Below are 26,104 nucleotides of genomic sequence, written 5' to 3' on the forward strand. Positions count from 1 at the left end.
GGCCAGATTAGGGAGCAACCTCGGTTTCATACGCCTCTGCCGGCCAGTGCCGGTTCAAAATAGTTTAGAAAGGGCCTTTTCTAAACAATGTTGAATCGGTACGAGGAGACAGGAAGAAGGGGTCACACCAGACCCCTGTAGTTACGACATCATGGCAAGCTCCTTCATTTTGCCCTCACTTGAACTTGGGCGCGTGGCGATTGGCGGAGCAGGTCGATCACATCACGGCTCGACAAATCCCAGGCGCCAGGTCGCCATGGCGACAGAGAATTTTGTCCTGGCGCCTAGGTTTTGTCAGCCTCTTACATCCAGAAAAAATTGTGGATGTAAGAGGCTGAGTCACCACACGGGGGCGCTGCTGCTGTCTGCCGTGGAGTCTGGGCAGACAGCACAGCCACTCCGAGCCCGCCCCCGAGCCTGAGATCACTCCCACGGAGTGAGCCTGTAGGCTGAAAACGCGGTTGCTGCAAAACCAGCAATCGCGTTTTCAGCTGCCACTGGCAGCTTCAGGGAAGGGGGTTGTGTGTTGATTGGGTCCCCACACAAGTGTGGTTACCTGACCCAACACCCCCCAGCTGCCTGATCGCTCCATGAGAGCAACAGTGCAGCGTTAACCCCTTCAATGCCGCGATCGCGGCATTTAGGGGTTAATTCCCGTTTTGTACGGGGCTCTGCTGCTGGTGGTCTGCCTGGAAGCCCAGGCAGGCCAGCAACAGCAAAAACGAGCCCCCACAAGCCCTTTGATGATTCCTGTAGGCATGAAAGCCTACAGCAGTCATCAGAGAGACTCCCCCATGCAATGGCTGGTCTATAGACCAGCAATTTGAGTCCCAGAGGCAGCTTCAGGGACAGGGGAGAGGGTTCTTTGGTCTCCCCGTGAGTGTGGAGAGCCACCCCAACACCCCCTGCTGCCTGATTGCTCCCTGAGAGCGACAGTGCAGCGTTAACCCCTTCAATGCCACAATTGTGTATGACACATTCGTGGCATTGCAGGGGTTAACATTTGTCCCCACAAGCTTGTGGGGACTAAATATCAGTCAATGCTGTGCTCCAATGGAACATCAGCATTGAAAGGGTTAAAAAAAAACAAAAAAAAAAAAAAAACAGCACTGACCTGAAAGTCCAGGGTGCTTCCAGGTCAAATGCTGTGAGTTTAGTAAGTGGGCTGATGATGATCAGATCACTCCTGACCAACTGTTAGTTTAAAAAAATCCTGGCTCCTAACTTTTTTACCTGGCGCCTAGAATCACAACAAATTTGTCAAGCCCTGGATTACATCACATCCTGGCGCACCATGTCTTAGTCACACAGTGCTTTTTAACCCATGGCAATGGCTGCTTTTATTTTTTTTGTACCATTCGCGACAAACTTTACTGCGGTGCTCATGTTTAGCTGTAATTTTCCTCTCGCATTTAGTGTACCCACACAAGTTATACATTGTGTTTTGTTTTGTGTTTTTTTTTCAGGACAATTACCCTCACCAAACCATATATTTTTGAAAACTAGCCAGGGTATTTCAAACGTTAGTATTTTAACTCTTTCCATGCACTAATTCTACTACCAGCCTTTGTCATATTTTGTGGTAGTACATTTTTTGCACACACGTAATTTTGGTATGAAATTACAGCTCCTGGTATACGTCACTCTCAAACAGCACCAGATATGTGTTCAGCAACATCCCACGAGTACAGTGATACCACCTACGCATAGGCTTTCTTGGCTGTTTGAGGGCAATCGTACAGGACCCCTGCATTGATTTCGAGGCATTGCAGGGGGTAATGTATCATCAGTGGGGAATAATTTTTACATGTTACCAAATTTTTTATTATTTTACTAATCACATTGTGATTGGGCTCCATTAACTTGCATGGCTGAATGCAGCTGAAGAGTTCTCAGGAGCATCTGAACAGACTCTGTGAACTCGTTTGCTTTGGTTCCGCCATCTTGCGAGTGGCAGCAATCTCACTCACTGAAGGCGATTGTGGTTGCTCTTTGGAGGAATCACAGAGCGATCTTGAAGGGGGTTGTATATTGGTGAGTGGCTTAAGGCATTTCAGCAAAACCGATTACACTTAGGAAGCAGCTGAATGTGTCTCCAACAAAATAAAATGCGACGTTTAATTAAATTATTAAAATACTCTTGAATATAACAACCCAAAGAAAACAGCAATTGGGGAAGGGTAGCCTGGTGTTCTAATATGTTTGGCTAAGCATTATGCAGCTGACAGAATCACCTTCAAGAATCACCATGCTAAACTGTGATTATCCACTTCTGTCCAAGTCCCGGTGTAACACATGGAAAACATCAAGGGATCCTGCCAATCTCACTTTAGTGAAGGCAAAGTATAGTGTTGTGGTTCAACAGATGGAATTCTGTTGGTTCTACTCTTTCATGAAATACAAAATTAAAGGTGTGTTACAAAATGTTTGAAAACCCCAAAAAGATACAAAAGACTAGATCTGATAACTTTTCATAAATGTATAATCTATTTTATTAGTAAAACATCAAATTAGAGTATTTTTTTAACTCAATGCTTTAAAATGTTATGCTGAACTTAATTAAACGCGGCTCGGTTTAAGCCAATAAATTACTTTTTGTCCTCACTTTTATTCAATTGCACAGTACAGCCTTGAATTGCAAGTGGTTAGTCTAAAACCAAGCTGCTAGTAGTATTCTGTTACCTCTTATTTTTTGTCTGTAATTAAAAATACATGGCGCAAATAAAAATGTCTAACATGACAACATGACTGATGCCCTTGCATTTGTGGCAAAGTATAATGTGGTCATCACACAGTTGTTTTAGCTGTGAAGGCACTAAACACTCTTTTTCATGTCTGCCACACATATCTGAACAAGCTAAAAAACCAAAACAAAAACCAAAAACAAAACATGGAATAGATTTATAGACTTCTTATTTAGCAAGCTTTGCAGTTTTTACCTTTTGAAAGAGCAAACAAGTTGGCTTACGCAAGACAGAGATCCAGAGTGGTCCAGAGACAGTCCTTACTCAATGTGGAAACTGAAAACACGAGTTTGATAGAATTGCAATGCCATATTTTAGTATTGTGTAACACCCCAAATAACACCTGGAATGATATTCCAGACAGGCTTTAAATCATAATCTACCCAAAGAGTTTTTTTTTGTGGCTTGGGCTTGGGGTTTTAGATTGCAACAGTTCTCAAACCAAGATAACAGTCCCTTTGGCGATGATTCCCTCACTGCAGTATGATGCATTAGGGAAATCACTATGGATTTATTTTTCTTTATTGATAATATTTTTTGCTTCTAATCATCTTCTCTGCCAGCTTCATCATCATTAATTGCTTCATCATCTTCATAATCGTCGTCGTCATCATCATCTAAGTCTCCTGCATCCCCGGACTCCAAATCCTCATCTTCATCATCCACCTATGGCAAAAAATTGGTTTTATGATATACCTCATGTTCTATTAATACATGCACATACATAGAGATTAAAATATGCTCTGAATATTATGCAAAATATTATACAAAACACATTGTCTATACACAAGATATCAACATAAAGCCACTAATGCAACTAGGCACAATTGTTAAACATTATGACCATCTTACAAGGTTTCTCCTTTTAGAGAAATTATATTGATACATGGGATAGTGAAACTCCCTGATGTTCCCAAGAGAAGTTTGTTTTGGGATATTATATCAACTACAGCACACAGACCATTTCAATAGATTTACTTTTCATTCTGTTCATATTTCTTACAAAGTTTCCACATGTATCTTTTCAAGATGTAGTAATAGAGTTATTTCAATAGGTTTCAGATGACTTACTGGCTCTCCAAGTTCCTTGAGTTTTTTCTTAAGAGAAAAGATTTTCTGATCTTGATCTGCAAGAAGTACCAAGAGGTCATCTTGCTCTTTCTTTGACTCTGTCAATTCTTGCTGCATTTTACGTTTTTCATCTTGTAAAATTGCTGCTGTACTCTGAGCTGTATCTAGCTGCTGCATCAAAGATGATTTCTCCTCAGACAAGCTTTTAAGTTCCCCCTGGAAATAAGAAGAAAACTATATTTATATATATATATATATATATTGTTTACAGTTATAGGGGAACTCCCAAAGGTGTTCATGTACTACCGAGCATCTGTGGAGGAAGTCTTGTTCACCTGACTTCACTCATTACAAAGTCATGCTCCATTCCTATACATTGGCCATCCCTCTCTCCAAAACATTGTATTAACCTCCTCCCTTTCCCATAACCCCTAAACATCTATTGTCCACCTTTAATACCCTTCTCTGTCCCACAGTACCTCCTTTGCCCTCCAACTTCTCCATCCAAGAGCATGCCACCTACTTTAAAAACAAAACTGACACCATTAGGGATAACATCCTGCCTCATGGTGTTGAGCATATGGTATCTCCACCTCCCTCCTCACCTAAAGCCACCATCAAATTCTTCAGTCCAGTCACACCTAGTGATGTTTCTGAGGTCCTCTTGTTCTACCACTCTTGTCTAGTGTCCTTAACCCAAACCAATGTCTTTAAATGCTCTTCTTCCTCTGATGTATTCCCATCCACATTCAAACATGCCACGTTCTCTCTCATCCTGAAGAAACCTTCCCTTGATCCCACATACCCATCAAACTACAGTTCAGTTTCCCTTCTCCCGTTACCAAACTGCTGCAACAACTAACTTATCAATCATCTTATTAATCAATTAATTTACTCTCTTCGAACTCTATTCTTGACTCTCTACAACCCAGTTTCTGTCCACAGCATTCAACAGACTGCATTCGCTAAAATGACTAATTACCGCCTAAAACAAAAGGCCACTTCTCACTACTTAGTCTCTTGAATCTCTCCACCCATTCCTCACACAAGATTGCAACTCCCTCCTAACTGGTCACCCCCTTTCACACATATCACTGTTCCAATCCATTCTCAACACTGCAGCTAGATTAATCTTTCTCTCATAGTTCCTCATCTGCTGCTCCTCTGTGGCAGTCACTCCACTGGCCCCCCCATACCCTTCAGAATCAAATTTAAACTTCTGACCCCGACATACTGAGCCCATAACAACTCTGCAGTCCCCAATATCTTTAGCCTCCTATCCAAATAGACCCCTAGCCGCCCTTTTTTGTTCCTCTCATGACTTGCCTCTCTCTTCTACTGTCATTACTCCCATATTCAGGATTTCATCCGTGCTGCACCCCTTCTGTGGAATTTCCTTTCCCCTTGTACGCAACTTTCAAAAGCTTTCTGAAAACCCGCCTTTTTCGTGAAGCATACAACCTTTCTTCCTAACAATCATTATCCTAATCAAGCCATCTGAATGAACAACTCCAACAGATCATCTCCTTTTGTGACAGTTTGTTATTGTATGTGACTTTAAATTATCCCACTTATTGTAACAGAGCTACAGAATCTGCTGGCGCTATGTAAATGTAATGTAATGGGGTTTTTTTCTAGGTAAATTAGCCAAATATTTCTGGGAATGCTAATAAAGTCCATCACTCCACAAAATTTAATTGGTCAATGTGGTGTATGAGCAAGAAACATCATATTAAATAATACATTACTGACTACAATACCATCAAACAATTATGCAGATACATTCATTGAAACAAAATGAGATAAAGCAGGTACTGTTTATTAATGCTGACCTACATTACTGTAGCTGGGTTTTTGTTTCATCCAAGTTATTTTTTTTTAAAACATATGATACCCTACAGTAATATAGTAGAGAAGCAGAGTGTGCCAGGTAAGGAACATACAGAATAAATAGTCCAGTTCTCCAGCTTTCATATTTTGGCCAACAGTTTAATTTTATACAAATTATCTAGTAGTAAGTGTCCTTTAAGATACAAAGAGCCCCATATTGTTTGCTTTACATGAAAAAAAGCTTTAAACCAGGCCCTTTTTTCTTCACTTGAAATCTTTGTCATGACAAAGATTATAAAGTAGGACTTTGTATACTGTTGTGTACTTGCTGTCACATTACAAGTGTACATATTTAACAAATGATCTGCTCCCACTATATTCCGTGCTGTAAACCTGACTGTTAAATTGACAGACCTTTAAAGTTGTAATTTCTTGTACCAATGTCCCCACTTTCTCTTCCAGTTCTGTGTTTTTCGGAGATGCAGACACCGTGTGGACACCCGATGCAGAAGCTGGAGCCTGTAGACAGTGGTAATGTGATGACTTAATATAAAGATATGCACCGACAAAATACAAAGGAGTCATCAAAAATGCACATTTACAGTACAGCCTACTGGCTGTGTAAGGGCTTACGTTATTTTCTATCGTCTGAAGGAATTCCATTCTTTCTGCTTGCAATCTGTTGATTTCTGTAGACTGAACCTGTAACTGTGATCGTAAAGTTTCCATTTCCTGTGAAACAGAAGAAAATTCCCATGGCTCAGAACAAGTTATTAGGAGTACAATAAAAATTCCAACATCAACCTAACGTTACAATCTTGTGAAATTGGAAACGCAGAATTTGATGGCAGAAAAGAACTGGTCCATCCAATCTGCCCATTTTGCTTGATGTAAAGACTCAGACTTTAATTAGTACTTGATCTCCCCTTAGATTCAGGATGGCAATATGCCTATCCCATGCATGTTTTTCAAATGCACTTACTGTATTAACCTAAACCACATCTGGTGGGAGGCTGTTCCATTAATCTACCACCCTCAGTAAAGTAAAGTGTTTTTACATTAAAACTAAGCCTCTTAGCCTTGAGTTTTAGAATATGACCTACTGTTCTAACATTTCCTCTTCTTTGTTAAATCCCATGACAAAAAAACTCTGGAAAGTGGCAGAAACACCTCCCCTCTTTCTGCCTATTGTTATAAAAACCAGGGCCCTGCTTGCTTTTCTTAATGGTTTGTTGCGTTGCCTGCTTACTTTTTAAGTCCTTAGAAACAATTACTCCCGAATGCTTCTATTCTCTGATATTTAAACCGGTCTCAAGTTGCGTTCTTTTTCTATTAAAATTGCAACTAATTAGATGAGAATGGTCGTGGAACCTATTGCCAATCTCCGGCACCCAGACAAAAAGGCACAGAAACAAAGTATCTTGTGTGATAAAGAGAGAAGACCAATACCTTTTTAAGATCTGCAATCTGTTCTGATTCACCAGCTGGCTGCACTATTTCAGCGACCACCTGACCCTGTTTCTGTAAAGACAAGACATTACAATCAAGTACCAAGACAGAGAAGCCAGAATCGTGGATCACAAAAACAAACAGGTACTTAGTTGATCAAAAAAAAAAAAAAAAACAATGCTTAATGCTTAAAACTAAAGTTAGCCTGTCATCTTCAGATGATTTATGATTACGATGTGTATGTTGCTATTTTAACAGTGGATATATTCATATGTATTCTTCCAAAAAAAATGCAATGCTGCAAAAGCTGCCACCTTCTTCCATGATCTGGCATTTCTTGCCACTGATTGGCTATTTGAAGCTATCGATCAGTGGCAAGACATGCATTTGCAAGATGGACAACATGAAAATCTGAAGGGCTCATGCAGCTATCATATCCATTCATCAAATGTATTGATATAATATTGTGATTGGGCATTTAGTTATTTTAAAATTCAGTACTAGTTATTGTTCCCATCTACTTAGATGATCAAAGCTATACCTGTTCAGGTAGCAATTACAGAATTACTTACCAATGTCTCGATTAAAGCATTCTTTTCAGACAGCTCCCCTTCTAGTGAATCGTGTTGTTTCCGCAATTCCTCCATTTCTTCTTTTAACCTGGTTACCTCTTCAGGCTGGAATCCATTCATTTGTGCACTGCTGTTATGATGCTGACTGTCTTTCCCTGGATAAATGGAAAAGTATAAACATAATCCAATCTCCATGCAGAAATACATGAATTTAGTATATAAAAAAAAAAGTTGGCGTGTCTTTACACCACATGTATTTGAAAGGTTTCTTTAAATTGGATTCTGTTAAGAATTTCATTTGTATTCATAAGAAAAGATGAAATGACATATTATAACTCCATACCTAGCTGTACCTTGAGAAGATTGTACTGGTCTTTGTGCTGTTGAATTTGGGCCAACTGCTGGGAAATTGTTGTCTGGAACTGCTCATTTTTAGCTTGCAATGAAGTAACCGTTTGCTTCAGCTCTTCCATCTGTAAATCCTACAACCAAAAAAAAAAATCATATACATACATACATACATACATATATATATATATGGATAGATACACCATTCACAATAAGAGAGACAAGCTGGCTATCTGTAACACTGATTAGCATGTAGGTCCACTATAAACACGTATACCTTTGCAAATACTATCCCAAATCTGTCTGTATAGCTTTGCTTTTTGTACCTGCTCCCTGATGACACTTTTGTAGTGAGATATAATGCTGTCCTGTTGCTCCAAAGACTTCTTTGCTTCTTCCTCTTTCTTGTCTTCTTCACTCGATTTGTAAATGGCTTTTGTAATTACAGCTGGATAGGGGTATATACAAATTAAAAAGTTGCATATCAGTTGTGGATAAACAGAGAATGAAACAAATAGTAAACCATATCACTAGTTTAAATGATTTGGTCTGTATTATTTCCAATTACAAATACAATGGTGCATAAAAAATGTAAATTATTTACAGGAAAAAACAAAATATAATAATGTACAGCCTGCCTTAAATCAAAGGTGCTGTTTCGCCTAGGAGGTGAAAATATCACCAGATCAAGTTCTGCATCATATAGAGAAGTAAAAGAAAGCTATCTGCTATTTAGTTTTTCTCTTTCATGCCCTGTCACTACTCCAAAGCCCTGCCCTATGTATTACACAGCAGTCTGTCCACCTCCAGCCACTTCCACCTGTATTTTCACGTTCCTGCATGTGAAACAGCAGACCCTTACAGGTCCACATTTCCAGTGAATTATTTACACACAAATATACAAGGCTCACCTTCTAGCTCCTTAACAAGTTTGGTAAATTCGTGATCAAACATCATTTGGTCAGGACTTGAAAAGATAGGCTGGGGTTTCTGGGCCGCCTTTGAGTAATATTCGTGCTTGGTAATGAAACCTAGTTTCTCTGTGAAGTTTTCTTTACCGATCCTTTTCTCTATCAGTTGCTTCAGCTTCTCTCTAAAACAGACAAGAACTCCTCACTTGTTTGAAAACAACACTAGAGATGATGTATAAGATGTGATACTAAAAAACAATTACATTTGGAATCTGTTACCTCTGTGAAGGTTGTATTGAGTTCTTTCCCTACCAATCACATATAGACAACCCCTGATTTGGCTAGCGGGGCAAACATGGGCAATGTTAACAGCAACAATACGCACCAAACAAATATTTCTCTATACTGGCTTCTGTGGAATAGGTATGATAAAATATACAGAAAAGAGAGCCTAGTGTTATGGACCAAAAACCTGCTGCACAGGTCCATTTCTTATCTTGCATCTTCTTGTTCTTCTGTCTTCTTCCGCTTCTCCTATAGGTCTTCATTCTCTACCAACCTCTTCCATGTCCCCGTTTCCATGCTGCACAGCTCCACTTCTCATCTTGCAGCTTATTGCTCGGGCGTTACTTTGGGCAAAAAGGTGAAGCCTCGGGGCACATCCTCTCCCTGTTTCTCCAATCAGAGATGCAGACGAAGAACTAAGACTTTTTGAAGCAGTGGAAGACAGAAGGATGTAGACAGAAAAACAAGAAGATGCAAGATAAGAAGCGGAGCTGCACGGAGCAGTCACGGGGAAACGGAAGCTGTGGAGATAGTAGGGAGACATTCATTTTCTTTTGTTTTATTGGTGGTTCCTCGTCAAATGTTATTAACATTGCCAATTCGCACAAATTTGAATGTACGAGTCTAACAGACAATATACATAGTATATGATGATAGGTATGTAAAATATAACAAAGCTAGATTACACTGCAGACACTTTTGTCCAGTTAATACATGCCAGGTGCCTCCACAAGGCAAAAACATGCAATAATAGAAGATGATGAGCTCAGCATGACTCGTGTAATGTAAATGTAACGTAATGTGGTACAAATGTAAAACATCAAAGTGCTGGAATCACAATAGTGATTAGGGGAACTTCCCCGTTTAGTCTACTTGCCCCATCTTTTTAATGAAAATCTCACTCCTTCATGACCCAGTAGTCTAGCCATCACAATTTAGCCGGGTCACTCAGATCCTTACACATCAACTTTGTCACTTGCTGCCTAATATATCCCACCCGCTGACAGGCGCCATGTAAGATTATCAGTGATATTCACTTCACCCGTCAATGGTCATAATGTTATGGCTGATCGGCGTATGTACAATGTATGACCTTTTATTTGTTTTTATTTAGTTGTTTCAGAATTTAGTGTCCTGTTGTATCACATAAAATGTAATTAATGCGTGTATCTTTGGAAGACGCTGAAAACATCGAGCACAGGGGACATTTACAGAGGTTTCCTTTTTTTAATGTTAACAGATCCTGCTTGTTTAGTGTGTTAATTAAATGAGATTTTAACCGGCCACCTCTTTCCTTCGATCGTTAATGTTAAAGGGGATTTCGGTGGAGCTCTGGACTTAGTGTCTCCCTTGGTAAATGACATGCGAAGTGCCAGACACCAGAGCGCTTACACACAGGAGCAGTGAGTTGCTCTTGATTAAGTAAAGACTCCACTTTCTGGTTGTAGACTCATTCAAGATATATACACCTTTTTTCTATGTTTCACCCTGGTACAAATGTAAGCTCAATGTTTCACTCCCTCCACAAATAACATTGAATTAAACTTGTTTTTTGCTTATTCAGGTCCTGCATGTCCCTAGTTTTCACTCTATAAAAATGTTGCAGTGAATTCAGTGCATTAAGGATTGCCTATCATGGCATGAGTGTATTAACTTCTGCATAGGCAAACACACAAACACATAAACATGTCCGAACGCCACAAGACCAGCCCTCTACATTTTGTTTTTGGCTTAGGAACATTATGCTGATCGCACATCATTTAATCAACAAAAAGCAAGAAACTGTGGAGGCGATGGTCTTACTTGGTGTTGTTTTCAAGTGAGTTATCATTGTAGTAAATGCAGATGCCGAGCAGCAGTGCACACAGGCCTTGGACCAGATGCTCCTCTTCTCCCTGGTTTTCGGAAATCTGCCCTGTAAGCTGAAACTCTCACTAAGGAAATCAAACGCACCAACCAAATAGCATCAACACGCAATCCGGCAAGAGAGCAATGACGCATTTCTAGAACACAATGGGTACGATTTATAAAGCAAGTGTACGATAGACCCAATGCCCAAGGTCAATTTTGTGAGCTACATACGATGGGGTAGTTTGCCTTTTTATTCTTAAACAAATACTTGCAAACAATTTTTCCTCCAATTTTACTTTTACATCTGCAAATCCCATATAAAACAAACCTCACATTCAATGTTTATCCACTTAGCTTATAGTTTGCAGGTTAGATGCAGAAAGTTCAAAGGTGCCATCTTCTCTATGTATTAAGGTCACCCAAGCACATTTCTCGCAAGAAATGACACTGTATCATAACCATGTTTATATGAAGCTGAACTATGATCTGTCAATATTCATACCAGAAAAAGGATACAAAGGGAACATTTGCTGCATTGTGAAGAAAATGTGTGACGGCGATGGGGCAGTTGGTTAGCCACGTGCAAAGCAGCATTAAGAGTCCAACTCTTGCCTGCATCTTGCTTCCCTAGAAGAAAGAAATAGACATAGACAATTAAACTTGCTGTTACCTGGTCAGATGATTAGTTGGTGTTTGGTACTTCTTGTGTTACACCCATGGCAGTAGTTTTTCCAGTTTGATCTGACACCGTGTGGCTTATTGCTCATAAAGAGTAATAGTTGGCACAGGACTAAATCTAGAGCAATCACTATGACAATGAGGTGGAAAGTTTTAACCAATTGTTATACAACCTTCACTTTGTGAAAGGTTTTCTCTTTCTAAATGTATTCAGAGGTTAAACAGATGAAAACGTCCAACCATAGCCATACACAACACAGTCCACATGACATCCCATTCACTGCATGCAATAAAATGACCTAAACCTGCTTGCAAGACCTACTTCAATAACTTCTCTCAACTTAGCTTGACTTTTTTTGTCAACGTATGCTCTGAACTGAGCATAGCGGGGTCCACTGGTAGCTGGAAAACGGACAATGTACATAAAGTTACCCTGCAAAGATCACTTCGGAGGACTTGTCAACATAGCTGAGGCAAGAATCTATGGTCTCCTGCAGAATCAGGTATCACTAAACTGGTGATATTAATTCTGTAGTACTATAATATGGCAAAAAGCTTACAGACTTGTCAAGCCACAGGAAAGTTAGGAAAACTTACATACATACATATTTGTTAGTGTCACAGCAAACAATTCTCACTCATAAATAAAATTATTCCATAATAACATAGTGGTAATTACATCATGCAATACTAGTTCTATTAAACTGCATCCTTTCAAGATAATTCACTCTTTAGATGGTGCATGAAAAGTACAGACTGGTATGTCTGAGAACACCTGCAACGATATTATTTTGTAGGACATCTTGCAGTTTTAATGGAAAACAGATCTATAATATTTTGTAGGGATTACAAATGCCATGTTACTTCAATAGCCTTATAGTCTAAAAGTCTATAGTTAAAGAAGTTGTATTAACCCAAAGGTAGACCGCGATCTCCATCCAACCAACACTTTAAGTGGGGCCACTAACACCAACCCTAAGGAACCCTAAGCAGTATCACACGGTAGTCACCGCTTTATTGGTGGTTACGCTACACAAACTCTTAATGACTTTTAGTTTGAACGTTTCCCAGAGATCTCACTTTAAAAAAAAATAAAAAACAATACTATTATTTGTGGTGTGCATTTAATAGAAGCCAACCACACACATGCTTTTTAATGTCAGCTGATCATAGACAAGGTCTACTCAAAGTTACGGAGTGACCACATATCATAAAAAATGAATACATTACATGGTTTTATAATATTTTTTTTTCTGTTTTACATAAAGTGCAATGTTTATCTCCACAAAAGGTAACATAACGTAAAAGTGTAACATGATGAAGGAAAAAATGCCTGCTCCTATTCATTACGCACAAAGTAACACCTGTATTTCCATTTGTATGCTGTGATGGAAACCCATTGACAATACGATCAAAACATTATCATGTATTGCAGTGTCACTTATGTTTTTTTAATAAATTAACTTAGATTTGGTGGTAAGTAAGACCGAGAAAAAGTCAAGGTGAACCTATGGAGAGTCAAGGGCAGACAGGTGCAGGGCCGGCCTTAGGGGTGTGCGACCCGTGCGACCGCACAGGGCGCCATGGTTGCAGGGGCGCCTGACCGGGACTTAGATTAAAGCATCGTTTTTTTTTTGTTTTTTTTTTAAACTTTATTTAACATCATTGATGTTAAATAAAGTTTTTTAAAAAAAACCGATGCTTTAATCTAAGTCCCGCTCAGGGGCGCCGAGCGGTTGCTCGTGAAGTTCTCGGCAACCGCTCGACGCCCCTTACTCTCCGTGACTCCGTCGCGGTGCCAGCATCTCATGTTGAGCGCCGGACTATACCGGCGCTCAACATGAAATGCCGGCAGAGCGAGAAGACGGATGCCTCCCGCTCTTACCGCAGGACTCCGGCAACAAGGTAAGTGGGGGGGGGGTAGTTTGAAGGGGCAGAGGGGGGGGGTAGTTTGAAGGGGCAGAGGGGCGGGTAGTTTGAAGGGGCAGAGGGGGGGGTAGTTTGAAGGGGCAGAGGGGAGGGGTAGTTTGAAGGGGTAGAGGGGAGGGGTAGTTTGAGGGGGGGGGGGTAGTTTAAAGGGGCAGAGAGGGCGGGTAGTTTGAAGGGGCAGAGAGGGGGGGTAGTGAGGGGGGGCGCCAGAGGAGTAGTCCGCACAGGGCGCCACAACGCCTAAGGCCGGCTCTGGACAGGTGTCATAGTAGTCAAGAGATGTGGTAGACTGATAACGTGTTAACTATATCAGAGAGTTACCAAGAACACTAGAAAAGAACAAAAGAGGACCAATGCCAGTAAATGGGCAAAAAGTAAAATTGGGCAAATAGATGGTGAGCGTTTCAGAATCGAGGTTAGGGTGATATTGGTCAGGCAGGTATTAAGTATAGAAACTGTGGAGAGAATTTTTTAATGTAGGACAGAGGTTTATATTAAAAAGTTGAAGACTGATAAAAATAAATTAATAATGAAATAACTTCTGCTTTAAAGATGCAGTTAGTCTTGGGTTCCTTAGAGCCTGAGATGGCAGAAACTGTGTTATTATAGTAAAAATGAGACCTACGGAGAATGCATCTTTAAATCAGGTAACCAATTGCTTGGATATAAAGTATAATTTAACATTTAATGAAATAGAAATACATTAAAAGTATTTTATGTTGATGAAGCTAGACACGCAAGAAGTGTGAGAGGTACATGTGCTGCTCGGCAGAAACTAAAAGCTTCCGTTATTAAACCTTTGCCCCTAAACCGAAACACCATTTAAAGAACAGTGGTGGAGGCATGAGACTAGTCTTGAGGTTTCCTTGACACATTTTTGAAATAAATAAATAGATGACAAAACTACTAGAGACCACTATGCAGCTTCAAGCAACTCTAAAGAAGGTCCACTGTGTCCGTCCAAACTGCAGCCTTAAATAAAAGCCCAGTGCCTCCCCCACTACTTTTAAATGAAGGCACAGCGTGTTAACAGCTGTAAGGATGGTGGAGGTGATGACACCGTGAAAAATAAAAAGAAAAGAGAAAACTGTGTTGCTTGTCAAAAGCAAGAGAATGGTTAACACCGTAATACAAGAGGAAAACTCGTGAGTAGAAACACATCAAAGCTGTTATTTAACAGACCCACATCAACCGAAGCAAGTATCATAGGACAAGCAGCTGTCGGAAGCTTTGCCAACATATACATACCCGTCTGTTGATCTTATCCCCCTGTAAATTATATTACAAGTTCAATGTTTGATGCATTCTGGAGATTTATCTAATCCATGCATGTGAAACTAGGCAGAGAGGCTGGACCAACTTTACTGAAAAGTCAGAGTGAAACATGGAGATTTCTTCAGATCTTAGGTGAATTTTGCTAGCCCTGTAGTTTTGTTCCCCAGTGGCCACCTGATCCTCATTTTTATCCAACAATGAAGGCATTGTGAAGCTCTAACCAAACCAATAGCATGGCTTAACACAAATATTAAAAGTTCTGTTAATTGGATCAGGTTTAATATTCCAATTAATATGAAGTTACTCTATACCTTCATTTTATGAGTTTACTGTGGAAAATCGGGACACTGTGCCTACACACTAATACTTTGATTTGTGAATCTTCTGGTATGTGTCTTCATTATTTTACTTACCTGCGAGAGGATGTTGGTACACTGTTGCAACAAGGAGACTGGCGGGTTCCCAATACTTGTTGCAAGCTGCACTCGGAGCAACTGCTCCTTCTGAGTAGAGTTTTCAAGCAGCGCGTGAGCTAGAGAGACTGCAGCGCACCAATTGGAAAGAGAGTCTGTGGAAAAGAGACCTCCACAGAGAAGCTGTCCAGCTGACAATGAGGTGGCTAAAAAGAAAAAAAGAATGATAGGAACCATGTTAAACAGATGGTTCAAGTGCATTCAAGTGATGCTAAATTTAAGTTTAGTCAAGAAGACTCAAAACGCACCCCTTAAACAAAATATCTTATTTTATCCTATTGTGTGTGCTCTGATGATGGTCATGTTTAGGGGTGTTCTTTGAGTCTTCCATTTGATATTCTTCAGATGCTGTGACCTGTGATACCAGAATAAGGTTAGGAGGAGCGAGTGAGAACCATTACCATCAATAGTTGAAGGAAGCAGTGTTGACACAATTTCTCCTTGACCCTTCTGATTCTTGTAAAGGAAGCACTGGAAACAGTACAGAACCGCACATCTTAAGACAAACGGCTGCCTTTCATTCACCATGGACATCAAAAGCACTACAATTGCTGGTCTGAATGGAAAAAGACAAAAAGCATACATTTAGTGTAACACATATATATATATATATATATATTAAAACAAAAACAAAGCAAGTAGAGCCATATAAACACCAGCAGGAGATAAATGTACTTACAATTTAGGAGCATGATGGCAATTTTTTTTATTTTTTTTTAAATGCACATTTCTTTATTTTTAAAATACCCAAAGAAATCAAAATAGCACTAATAATAAAGCCCCAGAAATAGCCCCTGACTAACAGGCCCCTGGTGCTTGCACATATAGGCAAACAGATATATACACACACACAGATTTTTGTGATAACACTGTCCATTTTTACATATTTTTGTCACTACCTTGGAGGATTCGATGGAGCATTTACAGAAGCAAAGTAGTCCTGGTTAATTTGACTGCCTCTGATAACTTCAGACACTGTGTTTATAGTCTGAATGGGTAAGAAAAGCAAAATAATATCAATACATTTTGTATCCAAACTAAGAAGACAAATGGTTAGGGCTTTTACTTCTTACACAAACATATAAAAAGCATACATATAAAAATGCTAAATTAGAAGCTATGGAGGTTTCTCACCAACCCAGATTAAAATACGTCACTGTAACAGACATTATTAGACCGTAAACAATTGTAATATACTGCAACATCATAATAAATAAAAAAAAAGACCAAATAAACCTGTGTTTGCTTACCTCTGTTAGAATGTCAGCGGGAACCCCAGTTGCCATTAAGATTATACAGAGCTGCTGCAGCAAGCCACATTGGAACATAGACTTTTGGCAGCTACTGGTGGCACCAGGTGGGTTAACTGGGGACACCAGCACTCTGACAAGCTGTAGACAAAACAGAGTAAGAGGTCACACATTTACGTAGGATTCTGTGTTGGCATCAGACCCCAAAAATATTAACTGGAAGAACTCATATTGTGATCATATATTAGAGCCTCCATTACGCAAAGTGACATATACCTGAAGCATCAAATGGAGATTTGTTACTTTTTGAGCAGACCAACCCGAATTATCATCTCCTACTTCAAACCATGGTTTCATGCGCTGGATGTATGAACCTTCTTTGAAAAAGTTCTGGTTGGAGTTGTTATATTTCAAGAGGTTTTGCAGCAACAAAAGACAATCCTCTACCACAATACCTGTAATAATAAAGTACATGAAACTATCGTAAAATAAAAATATATGACAAGCTTAAGAAACAAACAACTGAACTAAACAGAGGTCACGTCACTTATCGTCGTTATAAGAAACAAAATGGTCAATCTTCAACCCTGGAACAGTAACAGAAATTGCAATTTGATACAGGAGATTTACATGAAGAAAAATGAGTGTTTAGAGGACAGGGCTATGTGGGCTCAGACAATCAGCAGTGGCCTGAAGGGCTAAAGCCATCATCCAAGCACAGATCCAGTTCGCCCCAGCTCGTTTAGTTGTATTGTAAAGTTACACATAAATAGAATAGGCTTCCAACAGAAGTGCTGGTGGTAGAAATTGGTTATTTATACACGAATGGCATAAGCATACGGCTATCAGCGGACAGGAAAAGGCCAAAATAAATTTGATGCTTTAAAGGAAGGAGAGAAATATTCTAATTCCCTGATTCCTGGGCATTAAGTCTGTTATGGAACAAGAAAAAGAAAAAACCTTCTCAGATTACGTCTTATTATTTGTGGCATACATCTTACCATACACCCTAAATGTGTAACCGTTAGAAAACTTTGTTAAATGTTTTCTGGAAAACAAAAAATTAATGTGCCTGAGAAAATGTCAAGTATACAAAACGCACAAGCATACAAGTTCCCAAAATGTGTCCTGTACAAATATGGGGGGGGTTTGATCTTGATATCATGTCTCCTGAGTAAAACATTGATATTGCCAAAAAACAGGAACACATCACAGCATACCCCCATCACTGTTTCCTTCTTCGGTGATTATGTCGAGAAGTCTCTCAAAGGCATTTTCAAATGCGACTATCTTCTGAATAGCAGCATTACTTTTTGTCAATTGCTGTAGCAATAAAAGTCCCTATAAAATAAGAAGGAAAGACGCCATTGTTATTTTTATTTATTTTACAAAGGGGCGTTTGTCAGTTAAAAAGCTATGTGTGTTCTACTGTAACAAATTGTGGTGTGATGTTTACAAAGACATATACTGTCGACAGAATCAGCCATAGCGAACCATAACTTTAACATTCTTGTTTCAGTGCAACAGAAGGGCGTGAATGAGCCTTGTTAGGGTCATTAAACATTGAAAGATACATGGTCATCTACAGGCAAACCACCATGAGAAACTCGGAGATGAGGAAGCTCTAAACCTGAAGAGAGAGGCACTTACAAGATTAATTTAAATCAGTTTCTAACTAATCGCTAGCAGTTGTTGGAGCCACACGTTAAGTTTGTAATGTATTTTCCTGTAAGTGGATTAAACCGTGCCACTAATATCTGTAATTATTATCTTTTATTTATATAGCCCGAACACCTTTAGCAGGGCTTCTTACAATCCATATATTCAAGGGATATGAAGCGCAAGAATGAAACGGTTCAGATTCCTGTATCATGTTCCAGCAAATCCACCAAGCAGAGCACTAACAGCTTTTTCCTCAACATCAAATACCATCATAATAAACTGCTGACATGGGTAATGTCTGACGATAGCTTATTGAAGGGGCAGTAATGAGTTTTGCATTACTGATAAACCTTGGCTAAACCTAAAGAGGTGTCCCTCGCAACACAATGGATTCTCCACTAGTCTGGCTATTATGTCCAAGGGACAGGAGCAAAGTGGCTTTACCAAGTCTTTCAAACGGAAATAAAAAAAAAAATAATATATATCAAAACAAGATACAGGTAATGAACTTTTACAAAGGTTACTAGAAGGTCAACGTATCCAAGGGTTTAGCTAATACATACCTTCTATTTCTTAACAGAACACACAATAAAAAAATATATACACCCAAAGCAGAGGATAGCATATTTTCTTTGATGTTTTAAGGCACATAAATTACTTACGTCATTTCGAATGACCTCTCTAGAGTCATCAAGCAAATCCATCAGTCTTGAAACACCTGGAAAAGAAAACCGATCTTTGCTAATAAACCATCATATAGCATCTGTATGTATATGTACATATATATTTATTTTCCAAACTCAACATTTAAAGCAAAAACTCATAAAACAATGGTAAAAACTACAAAAAGCCTCCCTCGCTCAAGCACTAGAAAAATATTATGATGAAAAAAAAGAACATTCTTGACTTTATAAGACACTTTTTATTTAAGACAAACAGGGTTATTAAAAGTTTATCACAACTAACGCAGGTATGTACCCATGATAGGCCACTAGGAGGAAAAAAAAAATACCAGAAATCCCAGGTTCACCAAACCTTTATTCAAAGTAAGTAAATACCTTAATGTTGTTGGGATAAATATTAATAATGTGATCCTAAAAATCCCTTTTGTGCAAATGGAAATTAGGGTTACTTTACCCAAGTATCTATTATATTACATGGATGTTGACTGCCAATATAGTGTTTTTTTTCTTAGGATAACATCATACAGAAAAGGCAAAGGAATATGCCCTAAACATCTTTGGAATGATAAAATCGAAATATTTATTATTTACAATTGATACTGCTAAACCTATGCTGAGAAATATTCTGAAACATGAAGCTTACCCATCGGACTAACTAATACAATTTGCTGAACTTGGGGACCCTGGTGTTTCAGAAGAGCGGTCAGTAGTTTCACTCCAGGCCAGCGAACATGAAAGTCGAACTCCTGTAAGCAAAAGAGCAGCAAGGTTAGGCAGAAATTCACCCCCCACACCAAAAAAAATTAACTGCAATTTAAACAGTTACGAAATGTCCATCCCACGAGGAAGATGTATTAATATTTTAGATGTGTACATCTCTGTAAGGCAATTCATAATGGATGTCACGGAAAAAGAAATCTCATTGATCTTTAAATACAGTGCTTTTTCCAGTAATATGGGTAAGCACTGACGGAAACTTGGTTTTACTTGATTTTTTTCCAATAAGCTTGTAGACTCTTGTTGTCATGATATTTTGGATGACTTTCACTACTCAAAAGCCACACTTGTTGGGTCAACCCATTATTGCAATGCCAAAAAAAGTCCATTCCTCCACAGACTTTCATTAGTCAAAGGGTCTTTTTACCAAAGGGAGAGGTGTGGTTTCAAATAACTTGGCTTCACTATACATAATGAAGGCCCATATCCAGGAAGCTTTTGGTGCAGGAAGAACTTGGCTGGCCCAGTATTATGTATAGTTTAGTTAGTGAGAGTTCTCCAAAGTCTTTACACCCATTAAGCAGTGTGGGCTCGATACTTCTTGCTTGAGTATTGAGGGTGGTTGAGACTGAGCCATTGTGTTGATTACCAAAAAGGCAGTAGGACATGGAGTAAAGGGGTTCGTCTAGTAGACTGAGCTAAGATAATGGAGCTAGAAAACATACAAATACAGCTATACAACCAACACTGGCAACTGGCAACTGTGTGAAAAGTGGAATATGGTGTTACTATGTGAAACAATAAATAATAATTTGAGATACTTATGTAAACAGAAAGATGCTTTTACTAGGAAAGCCATTTCAAAAATGGTTATAATATCAAGGATTACCGTACATAGTTTTTTTTCTTTGATATGCTATTCACATACTCTCATAATATTCCCAAGGCTAGGTGTAAAAAAATTTAATAAAAATGAAACCATGTTTGTAAAAAGGTCCATATAAGTTTTTATTGCTGTGCTCACAAAATAAATATTTAGCAGGATTAATCTGGCCACCTTTATTTTTCTTTTCAAACTTGTTTTTAGAGTACAAATCAGGAAAATAGAACAAAATCAATAAAAGGAAATTAATGATCAACCAAGCTCACTGCATAAATCAAGCAATATCCAGCTTTTCGTAAATCTTCGAGGCAAGGGGGGAGGGGCAATCAAAATCGCAGGCAGGTTGACATTAATGCTGTTGATAATGCTTACATTTTTTTGGCAATTTGTACATAATAAATTAGAGGGTCTGAGTAAGCATATTCATTCTAGTAGTTGCACAGCCCCACTGGAGCAAGTATAAAATGAGTTAAAGCTAAATGGCTGGTTCAGTCATCTGATGGCCTTGTAAGTTTAAGAGGTTTAATGCAGGGCTCAACAAATCCCAGACGCTAGGTCGACTCAGAATTTTGTCCTGGCGCCTAGGAGTTTGTCAGCCTCTTACATCCACAAAAAAATGCCCCCGCGTCACCCTGCAGGGGCACTGCTGCTGCTGTCTGCCCAGGAGTCTGGGCAGACAGCACAGCCACTCAGAGCCCGCCCCCGAGCCTGAGATCACTCCCACGGAGTGATCCTGTAGGCTGAAAGCGCGATTGCAGGAAAACCTGCAATAGTGTTTTCAGCTGCCACAGGCAGCTTCAGGAAAGGAGGTTCAGTGTTTATTGGGTCCCCACACAAGTGTGGGGACCTGACACAACATCCCACTGCTGCCTGATCGCTCCATGAGAACAATAGGGCAGCGTTAACCCCTTCAATGCCGCATTTTAGGGGTTAATTCCCATTTTGTATGGGGCTCTGCTGCTGGTGGTCTGCCTGGAAGCCCAGGCAGGCCAGCAACAGCAAAAACAACCCCCCCACAAGCCCTTTGATGACTCCTGTAGGCATGGAAGCCTACAGCAGTCATCAGAGAGACTCCCCCCTGCAATGGCTGGTCTATAGACCAGCAATTGCTTCCCAGCTGCCACAGGCAGCTTCATGGACAGGGGGAGAGGGTTCTTCGGTCTCCACAGGAGTGTGGAGGCCATCCCCAACACCCCCTGCTGCCTGATCGCTCCATGAGACCGACAGTGCAGCGTTAACCCCTTCAATGCCGCGATCGCGGCATTTAGGGGTTAATTCCCGTTTTGTAAGCGGCTGTGCTGCTGGTGGTCTGCCTGGAAGCCCAGCAACAACAAAAACGAGCCCCCACAAGCCCTTTGATGATTCCTGTAGGCATGGAAGCCTACAGGAGTCATCAGAGACTCCCCCCCTGCAATGGCTGGTCTATAGACCAGCAATTGCTTCCCAGCTGCCAGAGGCAGCTTCAGGGACAGGGGGAGAGGGTTCTTCGGTCTCCACATGAGTGTGAAGACCAGCCCCAACAACCCACTGCTGCCTGATCACTCCATGAGAGCGACAGTGCAGCGTTAACCCCTTCAATGCCACAATTGTGCATAACACATTCGTGGCATTGCAAGGGTTAACATTTAAACATTATTAAAAAATGCTGTGAGTTTAGTAAGTGGGCTGATGATGATCAGATCACTCCTAACCAACTATTAGTTTAAAAAAAAATCCTGGCTCCTAACTTTTTTTAGCTGGTGCCTAGATTCACAACAAATTTGTCAAGCCCTGGTTTAATGGTTGCCACGATTATTAAAAAATAAATAAAAAGCTCACCTATAGATTGTACATGTAACAAATGCTGCCCAACATTATGTAGAATAAATGCAATGTAGTCAACGAGTGTGAATGGTCTGAGCTTTAAATACTGCCAGGCATCTGTCAGACTGGTCTACAGGGTATATCATTCACAGGTATCGGGTTTTAAATGATCAGTGTGGCAACTTTATGTTTACAGTATCTCGATAGTGCCCCTCCAGATTTAAGTAGCATCAGATGTACCCTAAATGCTCGATGAAACAAGGTGAGATTGCAGAGCAAGTAATTAGGCTTTCCAAAGTTTGCATTAAAGGATTTGATAGCAGGCGTACACACAATTTCTATTCTTCTAATTTATTAAGAAAACAAAAGAAAGGCAGACCGACAAAGGCAATGTGAAAATAGTGTTTTGCTACTTGCCTAGCAGGAGTTATATGAATTACTAAATGCATCTTATGTGTCTACTAAACATCTACTCACCTCCAAAATAGACAGCAGGAGCGTGATATTTTCTTGCTGCTTAATGAACACCTCTGCAAACTGAACTGCCAGATCATCGCTCTGTACCTGCTGATTTTCCTCTGTAACGCAAATTTGACAAATGTAAGTTCACATTTTAAGACTGGCCACTGAGGAAACTGCCATTACAGAAACACAGCCATAAGCGATAGGGACCGAGGAACACCGAAAACAATGATGTGGGCCAATTGACCAGATCACTTCAATCTGCTGTTTACTGGTTTACCGCAGTGTAATTACCAAGAATAATTACCAAGCCAGTGCCCCTAATATTAATTTCAGCTATATCTCTCATTCAGCCGCTCCATCTGACGTTACCTGCAACTGAACAGTGTACTAAAGTGTATTAATCCAAGAGATACATGTAGCCAAAACCTGGAAACATTCTATAGTACATTAAACATATGAGCCAATAGTTCCCAGCATTGCCAGCAATACTATTTGTCCTGTCACACACGTTTGCGTATGTCCCACACACAATATCCCTCAGGGAACAGCAAAACACATAACTAGAAACTAAACTATAATACCTCAACTCATTAAAATGAAAGCAATCATATGGAAGTGATTATAAATTTTAAAAGCAAAGTCGGGAAATTAAACCGAGGCCTGCCTCACGAATGGCAGTTCCAAAAGAAACAGGCCGAGACAATATACAGTATGTTCCATAGGTCTAGGCTACAAAACCTTCATTGGCTTGAACTTCTTTGGGAAAATTTATAAAAAACAGCAAAACAAAAGTAAAAATAAATGAGTGATACTATTTGCTGATATCATTGTGAAAAAGTTACCATACTACCGGAATAGGCTTTCAAAAACATTCATAAGTAATTGCTTTAAGATGAAAATATAACTAATTAAAAAGGGTGAAATCTACACAGGGTTTGGAAGCCAAATAGGCAGAAGCCAGGAAAGAGATATACCCATAAGGCCCCGAATAAACATAGCCAAAACAGCTAAAAAGCCATGAAAAAGGTGTCTATTTTTTAGTAGCCATTGCCGCTACAGCCCAACAACTGGGGGGAAAAACCAAAACATTTTGACTATTATAAGATTTGACAAATTCAGTAAAGCATTAATCTTTATGAGATTAAGTGATATATTTGGAACCGCAAAGGAAAGAAGTGATACAGCGCCACCAGAAGCGGGTGAGCGACAGTTCAAAGCGCAACACACACACAAACAAAAGGATGAACATCTCTTTACCTTCAGATTCTGCTGCAAAAAGTAGACAGGAAAGAAAGAAAAGGAGACAATAAGTTCACAGAAACACAAGAAAGCCAACTGCAGGACATACTCTTTCGCATCCCAACACGAGATCTGGTGCCATTTTATTTACATACATGACCGCATGCAATCGGCTACACTCCGTTAGGTGTTTACCCAGGGTAATAAATGCACTTGAAACAATTAATAAGCCATTTTGGTTTTCCTGCAAAGCAATACTTTGACTGGAATCGCTGCATTTGATGTTACGGCACGCATTTGCGTCAAGATCGACCAAAACGTTGCAAAGATAAGAACTTAGGAAAAATTGGTGGGTTAGGAGACAGATCTGATGCATGCGCGTGATGCCAGGAGCCGACAGAAGCAGCCTGTCCGCCTGCCAGAAGCAATGCTGTGCTCAAGGCTCGGCAGGTCACCTTTCTCTCTTGGAAGGAGGCTCCATGAACGGAATCGGCACACTGCGTGTATGAGGTTGGGGGGGGGCACGGGGTGAAAAAAATAAGGAGGTACAGAGTAACCAGAGGGTACTTCAAAACGAATTCACAGAACTATGTAACTGAAGACTTATTCTGTAATAATAATCACAACAAAAGTAAAGGGTTAATCTGTGAAACCCTCCATATTAGCTACATCAAGTTTTAGAGCAGAAAAAAATTACATAGAAAAGTCGGAAGCTCGGGTATAAATCAGAGCTGTGCCTTGAAACATTTGGCTGTTTATAAAGCCTTTCCTCTAGAGTTGCATATTTATTTGTACATATGTAAAGGGAAGAGATCTACATTTTGTAGGTTTTTCCATATATATTACATACACGCGCACAGGTCTTTTGTGTGTTCTTTTTGGGGTATTTTATTTTTACATGTGTGGGATTTTTCCCCATGATGGTCAGCTGACATCAGGTCATTCTAAGGGTTAAAGGTTTCCAAGGGGAGAACAATAATTCCGCCCTTGTTGGGGCAATTTCCTTATCTTTGTAAACACTTCATTGGTTACGCAAGCAACATACTTTCTTATTTTTTTCCTTTGAAAACTGAATATCAGCTGTTATAAGGTCACATTAATGTTTTTAAAGCAAAAGAAAACATGCAGAGTGACAATTCAACGTAGCATCAGAAAATGGGTGTTTTGTAAGACAATGTATGCATATGAACAAGTTGTTTAAGATCATATAGATTACAGAATAGAATAAAATGAGTAAAAAGATGACAGAAAGGATATTCTTTGTTACAGTAAACAATCCTTAACAGAACAATGAGTGCTGGATATAAATTCAGGTGCAATGTGGTAAAACTAGTGCAATTACCATAGCAACCAACTGAATGTGCCTGCTCATCATTCCACCTTTGCCAGTTTGTACAGAACATCTAATGTTCCAGATAACCAAAAGGTGTAACTATCTGAGATAAAATGGACAAGCGCTGGATTTTCTGGTTATGTGACAGGCACTTTCTGTTAGCTGCACATTGTAAGGGATATAGTTATTAATATTATGTATTGTTTTATATAGCGCCATACAATTCCAGTTGAAATTAGGTGAGTAATAAGCACTTCCGTAAATTTCCGTGTATGTTAAATGGGGTGGAGATTAAAGGTGTGACTTGAGGCATTTACAAGTAGATGATAAGTAGCTTACCAGTCTCCTCTGCGTCATTTGAAATTATATTATACAGAGTATCCAGAGCAAAGCCAATAATTTCTGAATCAGAGCTGAAAAAATAAAAAATGTTATATTTTAACAGATGTTGTCAGTCTAAGGTGCTTAAAACTTAAAGGCGACTCCTGATATTAAATGGGCTCTGCAAAGTGGGTCCCCTCTTCTTGCCTAGATGAACTTAGTTCCTAAATGAAGCAAACAAATGCAAATGTGATTTCAATGTAACTTAAAAGTATGAATTGCACAGTTCTAAATCCAGCCCAATTACAGAAATATTGCAGATTTTATGCTGC

General features: G+C 39.6%; 1 protein-coding gene across 2 annotated transcripts in view; it reads right to left on the reverse strand.

The window, feature by feature from the left end:
• Positions 1-2,468: 2,468 nt before the first annotated feature.
• Positions 2,469-26,104, reverse strand: part of USO1 (USO1 vesicle transport factor) — a 28,590-nt gene continuing 4,954 nt past the window's right edge. The window contains exons 4-25 of one of the 2 annotated variants that reach the window (XM_053461604.1): positions 25,791-25,864; positions 22,892-22,992; positions 19,655-19,757; positions 18,991-19,046; positions 17,887-18,007; positions 16,943-17,121; positions 16,667-16,807; positions 16,316-16,404; positions 15,818-15,972; positions 15,357-15,562; positions 14,917-14,937; positions 11,578-11,688; positions 11,014-11,132; positions 8,926-9,107; positions 8,341-8,462; positions 8,010-8,148; positions 7,667-7,821; positions 7,095-7,166; positions 6,279-6,377; positions 6,060-6,164; positions 3,816-4,031; positions 2,469-3,410 (exon numbers count right to left, since the gene is read on the reverse strand). In XM_053461604.1, coding sequence (XP_053317579.1) covers positions 3,288-3,410; positions 3,816-4,031; positions 6,060-6,164; positions 6,279-6,377; positions 7,095-7,166; positions 7,667-7,821; positions 8,010-8,148; positions 8,341-8,462; positions 8,926-9,107; positions 11,014-11,132; positions 11,578-11,688; positions 14,917-14,937; positions 15,357-15,562; positions 15,818-15,972; positions 16,316-16,404; positions 16,667-16,807; positions 16,943-17,121; positions 17,887-18,007; positions 18,991-19,046; positions 19,655-19,757; positions 22,892-22,992; positions 25,791-25,864 — 2,689 coding nt within the window. In that variant the 3' untranslated portion in view covers positions 2,469-3,287. The remainder of the gene's footprint in view (positions 3,411-3,815; positions 4,032-6,059; positions 6,165-6,278; positions 6,378-7,094; positions 7,167-7,666; positions 7,822-8,009; positions 8,149-8,340; positions 8,463-8,925; positions 9,108-11,013; positions 11,133-11,577; positions 11,689-14,916; positions 14,938-15,356; positions 15,563-15,817; positions 15,973-16,315; positions 16,405-16,666; positions 16,808-16,942; positions 17,122-17,886; positions 18,008-18,990; positions 19,047-19,654; positions 19,758-22,891; positions 22,993-25,790; positions 25,865-26,104) is intronic. The other variant, XM_053461605.1, reaches the window with a different exon arrangement.

Source organism: Spea bombifrons, chromosome 1 (assembly GCF_027358695.1).
Source record: "Spea bombifrons isolate aSpeBom1 chromosome 1, aSpeBom1.2.pri, whole genome shotgun sequence".
NCBI lineage: Eukaryota > Metazoa > Chordata > Amphibia > Anura > Pelobatidae > Spea > Spea bombifrons.